At 46.5% G+C, this 12,998-nt stretch overlaps 1 protein-coding gene across 1 annotated transcript in view; it reads left to right on the top strand.

Annotated features, from left to right (window-relative positions):
* Nucleotides 1-753: 753 nt before the first annotated feature.
* The window catches only part of LOC147114544 (serine/threonine-protein kinase 3-like), a 226,758-nt gene continuing 214,513 nt past the window's right edge, over nt 754-12,998 (top strand). Inside the window, exons 1-2 of the mRNA XM_085992282.1 lie at nt 754-849; nt 11,823-11,948. Of these exons, the coding sequence (XP_085848408.1) occupies nt 769-849; nt 11,823-11,948 (207 nt within the window). The 5' untranslated portion in view covers nt 754-768. The remainder of the gene's footprint in view (nt 850-11,822; nt 11,949-12,998) is intronic.

The raw sequence follows: 12,998 nt of genomic DNA, 5'->3' as shown, positions 1-12,998 counted from the left end.
TCCTCCCATTCCCCCTCCTGCCCTCCCTCCTTCTCATCCTCCATCCTTCACATCCTCCATATCCTTTATTCCTTCCTTTACTCTCCCTCGCAATCCTTCCCATCCTCTCCCGCCTTCCTCCCTCCCCTCCCCGCCCTCCCTCCTCATCCACCATATCCTTTATTCCTTCCTTAACTTTCCCTCTCAATCCTCCCAATCCTCCTCCTCCCCTTTGCCCCTCCCACACTCTTCATCATCCTTCACCATCTCCCTCCCTCCATCCCTTACGAATAGTCCTGCCCCCACACACACCGATTGGCCAACCATCAGGGGACCGTACTGTAGGATTGGTCAATCGTGACGGAACAGGATTGGTGGAACCTTGACGTCAGTCAATCAATGCTAGCAGATAATGAGTTTAATTTTGAAGGTTTTTTGCATAAGGCGCGAACAATTTTCGTCCGACCGAAAAGTAAATACGCTTAAAACCGTCTCGGAAGCGTAAGCTTTCTTTGGAGGTAACGCGCGCGTAGGTACGCCCTGTAACTTTCGAGCGCATAGCCCGACAGACGCACAGGCGATGACAGACAGAATGACAGATAGACAGAATGACAGAAGTACCGATTTATATATATAGATAAGTAATAGATACCACAGAGTAATTTCAACATTTTTATGATATTTGGTGTGTCACTCCGTTCTTCTCTGGTGCCATTTTGTCCTCAAGTCGGCTTATACTCCCGCAACAGGCAGGCAGGGCCCTAATTTAAATGTAAATATTGCTGCCTGATGACATCATTGGCATTGCAATGCTATTTCAACTACAGAGAAACCTGGCGGAAGATAGCAGAGTGGCCAACAGAGGCCAAGGTAAGCTTTATTTTATAATCGTCGGAAGGATTCCTTGGGTGTCTGGGAGGAGCAGGAATGGTCCTCCGGGCCCAGGATGGAATCCTTGGGTCTCCCTTTCCCACTAGCTCCCCACATCAGAGTCTGTTTGTGAAGCTCACCCCGCATTTAGCTTATGCCAAGGGCCATTCCCTTGAGCGTCCGGTTCCCACCTGCTGGCCTTGACATCATTCCCGCCCACTTCGGGTGGGAGACAGATGTCAAATATTAAAATGCGTCCTGGCAGTTAAAATCATCTGGATGCTTCTGTTCTCATTTTCCGAATGCGCTAGCCACTTTGGGCCGCCTACACACCAATCCCGTCCTGAGTTAAAATCAACCCTTTAGCTTCAGATGTTGGTTCTGTTCTTTCTGCTTATGAATGAGGACCTCAGTGTATTGTAATCACACTCTTGAGTAACCATTAGAGAGAAAGAACATGCATTTATATGGTGACTTCCATGACCTTCCAGCCTATGAATTGCTTTTGAATGTAGTCACTGTTGTAATGTTGGTAAACGCAGCAGCTAATTTGAGTAACAGTTATTTTGTTACTGGTAATTGCTCACAAATTTCTACCAACCCCCAAATACTTTAGCAAAACGAATTTATTTATATATATGCTGACATATATTATATACATAGTATCATATTCGGATAACTCAGATTGTAAAATGTCTTGATGCAGAAAAATATCCTGAGAAATTCTAGACAGGAAATCAACGGATTCTGAACCCCACTGAAACTGGTCCTGCCTATTTCTGTAATGTATGTTTTAAGCGCATAAAGGCTTTGAAGCCTAATTATCTGTGGTGTATTAAATGCAAATTGGTTAAACTAGGAAAACAAAATGACCACGCATGCATTGCTGATCAGTAATTTGTGCTGGTGTTTGTTAGATTCATTATGCTTGTTTAACAATACATCTTTCTTATGTCATAAAATCACCGATACATGTTTACTTATCAATTATTTGATAAGCTCTTTCATATCATTAGCATAGGAGTGAGTTATATTTGGATTTTTTTTCCCTCTCATACTCGGGAGTATTTACAATGCAGATGGGAAAATATCATGACAATAGCGAATAGGATGTTGCAATCATGATAGAGAGTACTCGTGAGCATAGTAAGTGGCAGCTTTTTTTATGTGTTAATACTGAGTGAAATTATTCAGGAGTCTTTTTCCTTCTCTCTTCCTCCCTCGCTCCCCAAAAAACTTTTTCACCCTCTTCTTAAGATGATGTGCTGTGATGCAGTTCCACTGGTGCTAGCAGCTCTCTGCCACCTCACCAAAGGAGTCGCTCTTCATGCACAAGTCCAATCAGTAACTGTTGCAGTCTATTTTAGTGTCACAGCCAGTCCAGCTATGTCCTTTTCTGACCTCGATGCAGGCACAGTTCCAACAGGGATCAGATAGTGAGGAGGAGAGAGAGGGAACATTTGCTGTTTATTCATCTCTGTCATCTGGGAACCCTGAAACCAGTTGCAGAACTCGCACAGCCACTCCAGGTAACCCAGTAAAAAGCATGGATTGGTCTGTCCACAGTGTGCATTTACTTACTGAGCCAATAAGCAGCTCCAAGATGCCTATTATTTATTATTTGTCTTTTTTTTCAAAGGGAAATTTATAGGAGCATAGGAATAGAAGGAGGCCATTTAGCCCCTTGAGCCTGTTCCACCATTCAGTAAGATCATGGCTGATCTGCAACCTAACTCCATATACCCGCCTTTGCCCCATATCCCTTAATACCCTTGGTTAACAAAAATCTATCAATCTCTTATTTAAAATTAACAATTGATCTAGCATCAGTTGCTGTTTGCAGAAGCTAGTTCCAAACTTCTACCACCCTTTGTGTGTAGAAGTGTTTACTAATTTCACTCCTGAAAGGTCTGGCTCTAATTTTTAGACTATGTCCCTGAGTCCTAGACGCCCCAACCAGCGGAATTAGATTCTCTCTATCTACCCTATCGGTTCCCTTTAATATCTTGAAAACTTCGATCGGATCATAGAATGGTTACAGCACAGAAGTAGGCCATTCGGCCCGTCGAGCCTGTGCCGGCTCTCTGCAAGCGCACTTCAGCTAGTGCCACTCCCCTGCCCTTTCCCCGTGGCCCTGGAAATGTTTTTCCTTAAGGTACTTATCCAATTCCCTTTTGAAAGCCATGATTGAATCTGCCACCACCACACTTTCAGGCAGTGCATTCCAGATCCTATCTACTCGCTGTGTAAAAAGGTTTTTCCACATGTTGCCTTCTCTGCTCTATGGAGAACAACCCCAGCTTCTCGAGTCTATCCATGTAACTGAAGTCCCTCATCCCTGGAACCATTCTTGTAAATCTTTTCTGCAGCCTCTCTAAGGCCTCCACATCCTTCCTGAAGTGCGGTGCCCAGAATTGGACACAAAACTCCAGTTGAGGTCGAACCAGTGATAAAGGTTCATCATAACTTATTTGCTTTTGTACTCTGTGGCCTCGATTTTCATTGATCCGTGGAGGCGGGCTTGGAGGCGTGCGGGGGGTTAAAATCGCAAAAACTGGCGGGCGGGACCCCCCACCCCCGCCTGGTTCCCGACTCCGAGCAATTTGAACTCAGTCGTGTCTGATGGTCCCAACTCCGTCCCGCATCCAACAGGCGGGACTGGTCGTTAAGGCCTTTAACAACCACTAAATGGCCTCTATAATCCTATTTTGAAAGGCCCTTGCGAATTTAAACCCTTTTCCCACGTGAAACACGCCTGGTGGGAAACACAAATGTGAAACCTGGCGGGAGCACTATTCGATTGCTGACTATCAACTGCAGGCCAACCATTAAAGAGGAGATTTGATCAGCCATGATTTGCAGGTGGCAGGACTTAGTGGTCTCAGGTCTGGGGCAACTTTTAGAAGACTTAACCACATCTGTGGAAGGCTGGAGCCTCACACCCATCTCCAGTGTGATCTCCTGGGAAACCCCTCTCACCACCTGCACTCAGCGCTTCCTCAACGGAGGCATATAACAGAAGCATGGGAGCCATTTATTTCCTTCCCATCTGGGCATTAGAGGAGCTCGAGCACCAGCCGCAGCAGCAGCAGAACCAGGAACAACAGCAGCAGCAGGAGCGCCAGGCTGCTGCTCACCCACCTGAAGCTGCACAGGCCAGAAGGGGCCAGCGCCTGGAAGCCCGTCGGCGCAGAAGATACCCCCCAAACAGGGTCTACAGGCGCAGGGTCAGCTACCTCAACATGTCTGAGCAGCAGTGCCAAAGGCGGCTCCGACTTTCGCGAGAGGTAGTGACTGACATCTGCGCAATGCTACAGCAAGACCTGCAGCCCAGAGGACCAGGTGGACAAGCATTACCAGTGGCCATCAAAGTCACCACTGCACTCAACTTTTTTGCCTCAGGCTCATTCCAGGCATCAGCAGCAGACATCAGCGGCATCTCCCAGGCGGCCGCACACACTTGCATCATGTAGGTAATCGATGCCCTCTTTGCCCTCGCGCACAATCACATCCATTTCTCCAAGGATTGAGCAAGTGTCATGGCGAGAACGGTTGGATTAGCTAATCTGGCAGACTTTCCAATGGTGCAGGGCGTCGTTGACTGCACACATGTGGCTCTTAGGGCACCCCATCGCAATCCAGGTATTTTTGTCAACTGCAGTTGACAAAAATACCTGGATTGCGATGGGGTGCCCTAAGGGCCACGTGTGCACTCCCTCAACATTCAGCTGGTGTGTGACCACAAGAAGGAAATGTTGCATGTTTGCGCCATGTACCCTGGCAGTTGCCATGACTCCTTCATACTGCGCCAGTCTAGTGTGCCTCCGCTATTCAGCCCGCCAGACCAACTTAACGGATGGCTACTTGGAGACATAGAAACATAGAAGATAGGAGCAGGAGTAGGCCATTTGGCCCTTCGAGCCTGCTCCGCCATTCAATGCGATCATGGCTGATCATCCAATTTCAGTACCCGGTCCCTGCTTTCTCCCCATACCCCTGGATCCCTTTAGCCTTAAGAAATATATCCAACTCCTTCTTGAATATATTTACTGAATTGGCTTCTGCCTTCTGTGGTAGAGAATTACACAGGTTCACCACTCTCTGGGTGAAGAAATTCCTCCTCATTTCTGTCCTAAATGGCCTACCCCTTATCCTTAGACTGTGACCCCTGGTTCTGGACTCCCCGACCATCGGGAACATCATTCCTGCATCTAGTCTGTCCAGTCCTGTCAGAATTTTATAAGTTTCAATGAGATCCCCTCTCATCCAAACTCCAGCAAGTACAAGCCCAATCGACCCAATCTCTCCTCATACGTCATTCCTGCCATCCCAGGTATCAGCCTGGTGAATCTTCGCTGAACTCCTTCCATGGCAAGAACATCCTTCCTCAGATAAGGTGACCAAAACTGCACACAATACTCAAGATGTGGTCTCACCAAGGCCCTGTACAACTGCAGCAAGACATCCTTGTTCCTGTACTCAAACCCTCTCACTACGAAGACCAACATACCATTTGCCTTCTTAACCGCCTGCTGCACCTGCATGCTTACCTTCAGCGACTGGTGCACAAGGACGCCCAGGTCTCGTTGCACTTCTCCTTCTCCCAATCTATTGCCATTCAGATAATCTGCCTTCCTGTTTTTTGCCACCAAAGTGGATAACCTCATATTTATCTACGTTATATTGCATCTGCCATGCTTTTGCCCAATCATCCAACCTGTCCAAATCATCCTGGAGTTTCTCGGCATCCTCCTCACAGCACACACGCCCACCCAGCTTTGTGTTGTCTGCAAATTTGGAGATATTACATCTAGTTCCCTTGTCTAGATTATTAATATATATTGTGAATAGCTAGGGTCCAAGGACCGATCCCTTCGGTACCCCACTAGTCACTGCCTGCCACTCGGAAAAAGACCCGTTTATTCCAACTCTTTGCTTTCTGTCTGCCAACCAGTTCTCTATCCAAGTCAATACCTTGCCCCCAATCCCATGTGCCTTAACTTTACACGCTAATCTCTTATGCGGGACCTTATCAAAAGCCTTCTGAAAGTCCAAATGCACCACATCCACTGGTTCTTCCTTATCTATTTTACCAGTTACATCCTCAAAAAATTCCAGTAGATTAGTCAAGCACGATTTACCCTTTGTAAATCCATGTTGACTTTGTCCGATCCCGTCACTGTTTTCCAAGTGCTCTGCTATTACATCTTTTATAATGGACTCCAGCATTTTCCCCACCACCGATGTCAGGCTTACCGGTCTGTAATTCCCCGTTTTCTCTCTACCACCTTTTTTGAATAGTGGGGTAACATTAGCTACCCTCCAATCCATGGGTACTGTTCCAGATTCCATCGAATGTTGGAAGATGATCAGCAATGCATCTACTATTTCTAGAGACAAAGGCTATCCCCTGAGAATGTGGCTAATGACGCCGTTGAGGAGGCCAGCCAACGAAGCTGAGGAACGCTACAACTCCAGCCATATTTCCACCAGATCCATTATCAAGCAAACCATCGGTTTGCTGAAGATGCGCTTCAGATGCCTGGATAGATCCGGCGGAGCCCTACAGTACTCAGCAGCCAGGGTCTCCAGAATCGTCGTGGTTTGCTGTGCACTTCACAACATGGCACAGCGTCGTGGCTTGCAGATTCCTGAGGACCAAGTGGATTCTCACATATCCTCCTCAGATGATGAGGAGGAGGAGGAGTGCGAAAACGAACATCCTGCAGAGGCCCATCAACCAGCGGCAGCATTACCTGAGAACATTGCTGCCCGGGTTGCAAGGAATGCACTCATCCTGGCCAGATTTGCTTAGCCTAGTCAATCAAACACTTTTGCCTCGCTGCTTCTTACCAGAGCTTTGACAATGGCAAGAACCAGAGGATTCCTAGCACTCTGACCACCATACTGACAGTTGCAAGTATTCCTAAGGCCTCAATGTGGAAGTCCCAATAGCGAAATGACAGACGCCACAACTGCAACATTTTGCCATCAGAATTTTTATGTTCAATAACGACGTGATGGCATTTTTACAATAAACACAAAATTGCACCCAAGTGACTACCCCTGTGACTATTTGTGCAGAATTTTCCTCTTACGCATGCTCCTACGTGGTGCCTCCCCTGTGGCTTCAGCAGATGTGGAGGCCCCTTGCTCACTTTCCTGCTGCTTCTGTCTCGACACCTTTGGCGGGCCTGTGAGGGCTCGTCAACAGTCTGCTGCTCCTGTGGCCGTGCAGGGGTTGAGACGTCTATCTCACTTGGGTGTGGACTCCGGTGGGGCTCTGACCGAGGGCTCTGCAGTGGCATGGAAGTGTGAGCGCTTGGAGAGGAGCCCCCACTTCCTTGAGGTCTGCCACCAACTTCCCTCTCATGGGTCAGGTCCCCCTCAGCACCTGCAAGTGGCTGGAGAGCACGTTGCTGCATATCAGTGGGGCCATGGGGACCCATATCTGCAATAGCAGTCCTACTCAGAAGGACTTCCATGAAGGTCTGGTTTCTCTGTTCAATAGATGCCCATCGCTCCTCAAGAGATGTCATTCTATTCTGAACAATGACCATGTTTTCCATACCCTGGCGACTAAGCTCCTCCATGGCCATAGGCATCCTCTCCTCTACCGTAGCCATCCTCTCCTCTACCATAGCCAGCCTTACCACGGAAGTAGCCATCCTTTCTGTGGTGATGCGTTCATGCGCCAATGACTCCACAAAGGCTTTGCTCATGTTCGCTATGGACTCCTCCATTCGCTCCACATTCGCAGCGACCCAAGAGACAAAACCTGCCAGAGATTCCTGCATCTGTGCCTGGAGTTCCATTACCTCTGATCTTATGGATGGACCCAGAGGCAGAGGGTTGACATGCTGCTGAGCCGAGCTGGCAGAGTCCTGCGCCCTCCGACTAGGACTCTCCACTGCTGTCTCTGCAATCTGCTGATGCTCACTTGTGAGCTGTGATACACCAGGTGACAACACTACTCTGTGTCCCGAAAGTCCCACCGAGGTGTGAGTGTCTACGCTGGGGCTGGGTGCGCTGAATTCTGTAACGCTGCGCCCTCAGAGGTTGCAGTTTCCTCTGAGGAGTCTGGCTGCTCAGCCTCTTCTTCCTGGCTAGGGGGGACGGATGCTTGTGATGGTCCTGTGGGGAAGTAAAGGAAGGAGTCAAGAGATGTGCTGCAAAGGCTACATGCACATAGCTTTTTGCAGATGCTCATAAGTCCATCTGTTACAGCTTCACAATCATTATCAGCGACTCATGCAATGTCAAAGAGGGAGATGGGAAACTTTCCTGTCACCAGCTTGCTGTGTTACACCCGTCTGTCCGTCCCCCATGCGCGAATCATCCTCTATTCCCATAATTTCCAGGACAGCCTCCTCCCAGGGGGTCAGGTGGGCTATTGAGGCTGTCCCTCCTCCTGTCCTGGCTTGCTCTCTTTTGTTGTGAGCTCTCTTTTCCTGCAATGAGGGCGACAAGTGGAGGTTGAGTGAAAATGAAGGAGTGAGTGTAGAGATTGCATAGCATAGATACTTAGAAGGAGACAAAGATGGAGTGAGGTTGCAAAACCAAGGGCCCTCCCCGTATGTTGTCAGTTATGTTCAAAGCATCAGAGTGGTGGGGAGCGTGAGGGCTGCATGGTCGAATAGTTATGTGAATGTGAGCATAGAGAGAGAGGGAATGGGTAAGGGTGCATGGATGTCAGTGTCAAGTGGGATGTGGAGGAAGAGATTGCTAAAGCTGGGTGCTGGTGAGGAAAGGCAATGGGGATCAGATTGAGGGTGATGGGAAATTCATACTCACTTTTCCAGTGCGCTGAAGGTCATGAAATCTTTTCCTGCACTGTATCCAGGTTCTGCGGGTGACTCCCAAGGAGCTGACCTCCTCAGCCGCCTGCATCCACACTGCCTTGGTCTGAGTGGGAGGCCTCTTCCTCCGTGATGAAGGGAAGAGCACCTCCCTGTTGGCCCTAGCCCCATCCACTAATGCCTGCAGTGCCACCTCGTCAAAGCGAGGAGCTGATCTGGCCCTCCCGCTTGTCATATTTGCTGCAGCTCCCTCACACTGCACAGTCAAGAAGCTTGGCAGTCTGCAGAATAAGCAAGACTTGCTGTGGACCTTAAGTGCAGCGACAATGATGATGTCATCGGAGGGGACTTTCAGTCATGAAAAACCCATTTGCAAAGGCTTCCCACACGTTGGAAATCAATTGGCCAATTAAGTTAAAATTGCATCAAAGTCCCACATCCATTTAGATTCATGTGGGAAACACGAAATTCGGCTAACGCGACACCATCCCGCACCTGAGTTAAAATCCACCCCCCCCCCGTGCCTCTATTTATGAAGCCCAGGATTCCATATACTTTTTTAACTGCTTTCTCAAGCTGCCCTGCCACCTACAACGATTTGTGCACATATACCCCCAGGTCTCTTTGTTCAAGCACCCACTTTAGGATTGTACCCTTTAGTTTATATTGCCTCTCCTTGTTCTTCCTACCAAAATGTATCACTTCACACTTTTCTGCGTTAAATTTTATCTACCACATGTCCGCCCATTTCACCAGCCTGTCTTGTCTTCTTGAAGTCTATCACTATCCTCCTCACTGTTCACTATACTTCCAAGTTTTGTGTCATCTACAAATTTTGAAATTTTGCCCTGTACACCCAAGTCCAAGTCATTAATATATATCAAGAAAAGCGGTGGTCCGACAACCCCTGGCTGCAGAGATAGTGGATGCATTGGTTGCAATATACCAAAATTCCCTGGACTCTGGAGAGGTCCCAGCAGATTGGAAAACCGCTCATGTAACACCCCTATTTAAGAAAGGAGGGAGACAGAAAGCCGGAAACTACAGACCAGTTAGCCTAATATCTGTCGTTGGGAAAATGCTGAAGTCCTTCATTAAGGAAGCAGTAGCAGGGCATTTAGAAAAACATACTGCAGTCAAACAGAGTCAGCATGGTTTTAGGAAAGGGAAATCATGTTTAACAAATTTGCTGGTGTTCTTTGAGGATGTACCAAGCAGGGTGGACAAGGGTGAGCCAGTGGATGTGGTGTATTTGGATTTCCAGAAGGCATTCGATAAGGTGCCACATAAAAGGTTACTACATAAGATAAGAGCTCACGGAGTTGGGGGTAATATATTAGCATGGATGGAGAATTGGCTAACTAACAGAAAGCAGAGAGTCGGGATAAATGGGTCATTTTCTGGTTGGGAAACGGTAACTCGTGGGGTGCCACAAGGATCAGTGCTGGGGCCCCAACTATTTACACTCTACATTAATGACTTGGTTGAAAGGATTGAGCGTAATGTAGCCAAGTTTGCGGATGATACAAAGATGGGTGGGAAAGCAAGTTGTGCGGAGGACTCAAAGAATCTGCAAAGGGATATAGACAGGCTAGGTGAGTGGGCAAACATTTGGCAGATGGAGTATAATGTGGGAAAGTGTGAGGTTATCTACTTTGGCAGGAAAAATAAAAAAGCAAACTATTATTTAAATTGAGAGAGATTACAAAATGCTACAGTTCAGAGGGACCTGGGGGTCCTTGTGCATGAGACACAAAAAGTTAGCATGCAGGTACAGCAAGTAATCAAAAAGGCAAATGGAATGTTGGCCTTTATTTCAAGGGGGTTGGAGTATAAAAGCAGGGAAGTCCTGCTACAACTGTACAAGGTATGGGTGAGACCACACCTTGAGTACTGCATACAGTACTTCCTTATTTAAGGAAGGATATACTTGCATTGGAGGCAGTTCAGAGACGATTCACTAGGTTAATTCCAGAGATGAGGGGGTTGACTTATGAGGAAAGGTTGAGCAGGCTGGGCCTATACTCATTGGAATTTAGAAGAATGAGAGGTGATCTTATCGAAACATATAAGATACTGAGGGAGCTCAACAGGGTAGATGCAGGGAGGATATTTCCCATCGCGGGGAAATCTAGAACTCGGGGGCACAGTCTCAGAATAAAGGGTCAACCTTTTAGAACTGAGGTGAGGAGGAACTTCTTCTTTCAGAGGGTCGTAAATTTGTGGAATTCTCTACCCCAGAGAGCTGTGGAGGCTGGGTCATTAAATACATTTAAAGTGGAGATAGACAAATTTTTGCAAGATAAGGGAGTGAAGGGTTATGGGGAGCGGGCTGGGAAGTGGTTTTGAGCCTGAGATCAGCCATGATCTTATTGAATGGCGGAGCAGGCTCGAGGGGCCAAGTGGCCTATTCCTGCTCCTATTTCTTATGTTCTTATGAACACCACTGTATAGATCCCTCCAGTCTGAAAAACAAGCTCACCCCTTAACCTTCTAAATTCTCGGAAATACAACCCAAATTTGTGTAATCTCTCCTCATAATTTAACCCTTGGAGTCCGGGTAGCATTCTGGTAAACCTATGCTACACTCCCTCCATGGCCAATATATCCTTCCTAAGGTGTGGTGCCCAGAACTACTCTCAGTACTCCATGTGTGGTTAAACCAGGGCTTTGTATATCTCTAGCATAACTTCTACCCCCTTGTATTCTAGACCTCTAGATATAAAGGCTAGCATTCCATTAGCCTTTTTGATTATTTTCTGTACCTGTTCATGACATTTTAATGATCTATGTACCTGGACCCCCAATTCTCCACTGTTTTTAGCTTTTTACCATTTAGAAATTACCCTGTTCTATCCTTTTTAGGTCCAAAGTGGATGACCTCACATTTGTCTACATTGAAATCCATTTGCCACAGTTTTGCCCATTCACTTAATCTATCAATATCCGTGTGTAATTTTATGCTTTCATCTGCACTGCCTACAATGCCGGCTATCTTTGTGTCATCGACAAATTTGAATATGTGGCTTTCGATGCCATCATCTAGGTCGTTAATAAATACTGTGATACATTATGGCATAACAAGTTATATGTCGATATACACATTTGATTGTAAGTGTTGAGAGTTAACTCTGCTTGTTAATCAGTTTACTACATTTCTTTTTCTTGCTACAGCACACATTCATTAAAAATGCCAAATCTGTGTCAATTCTGAGAGATTTAATCATAGAAGCAATGGAAATCAAAGCAAAAAGACACCAGGAACAACAAAGAGAACTTGAAGAAGAAGATGAGAATTCAGTAAGTGTGACGATGACTAGTTCTAACCCTATCATGTTCATGTAATTTTATTACCTTTGTGCAAGTATGACTTGATTGAGCTTATTCTCAAAAAGAGTCCTTTGAAGTAGATCGGAATAATTATGTTCTAACATAAGAACTTAAGAAATCGGAGCAGGAGTCGGCCATTCGACCCCTCGATTCTGCTCCGCCATTCAATAAGATCATGGCTGATCTTCTACCTCAACTCCACTTTCCTGCACTATCCCCATATCCCTTGATTCCCTTAATATTCAAAAATCTATTGATCTCTGTCTTGAATATACTCAACGACTGAGGCTCCACAGCCCTCTGGGGTAGAGAATTCCAAAGATTCACCACCCTCTGAGTGAAGAAATTTCTCCTCATCTCAGTCCTAAATGGCCGACCCCTTATTCCGAGACTGTGATCCCTGGTTCTGGACTCCACAGCCAGGGGAAACATCCTCCCTGCATCTACTATCTTGCAAAACTATCTTGCATACATTCCATGTGTTGTGGGAAAAAGCACCACTCGAAGTCACTTATAGTCCACGATACGAGAATTCTTTAATACAAGCATGCAGGGGAGAGCTTTCGGCATCCCAAAGTCTCTCAACTTTACAGTAGTCGTGGCAATGTATTTATACATAATCGAGCGAAAGTCGACAGTTGACAAGGATGCTGACAGTTGCTCAATTGTTAATTACTGATCATGTAAGCTTTTAGCAGATGTATTCTGTCACCTTTGCCCATTGACAAGGTTTCATCTTTGCCCAATGTCTCTGTAACGAGGTTTCATGAAACATGTTTATACCAACTGTTACTTATTAACTGCTGACATTACGCTTCTGTCAGGATGGCCAAGCTTCCCATCATGTCTTGTAATTATGGTGGCAGTCTAATACATGGCTTCCAACATAGCTCCAGCGTTTTACAACAACATTCCCATTAACCCTGTGCTACCCACATCGCATGATTCATCCTGTAAGAATTTTGTATGTTTCAATGAGATCACCTCTCATTCTTCTAAACTCTAGAGAATATAGGCCTC

This window comes from Somniosus microcephalus, chromosome 7 (genome assembly GCF_052327205.1).
Source record: "Somniosus microcephalus isolate GS21.2 chromosome 7, FLI_Smic_1.0, whole genome shotgun sequence".
NCBI classification, from domain to species: domain Eukaryota; kingdom Metazoa; phylum Chordata; class Chondrichthyes; order Squaliformes; family Somniosidae; genus Somniosus; species Somniosus microcephalus.
The sequence above is the reverse complement of the archived record's forward strand: the minus strand, read 5'-3'. Positions and strand labels throughout refer to the sequence as shown.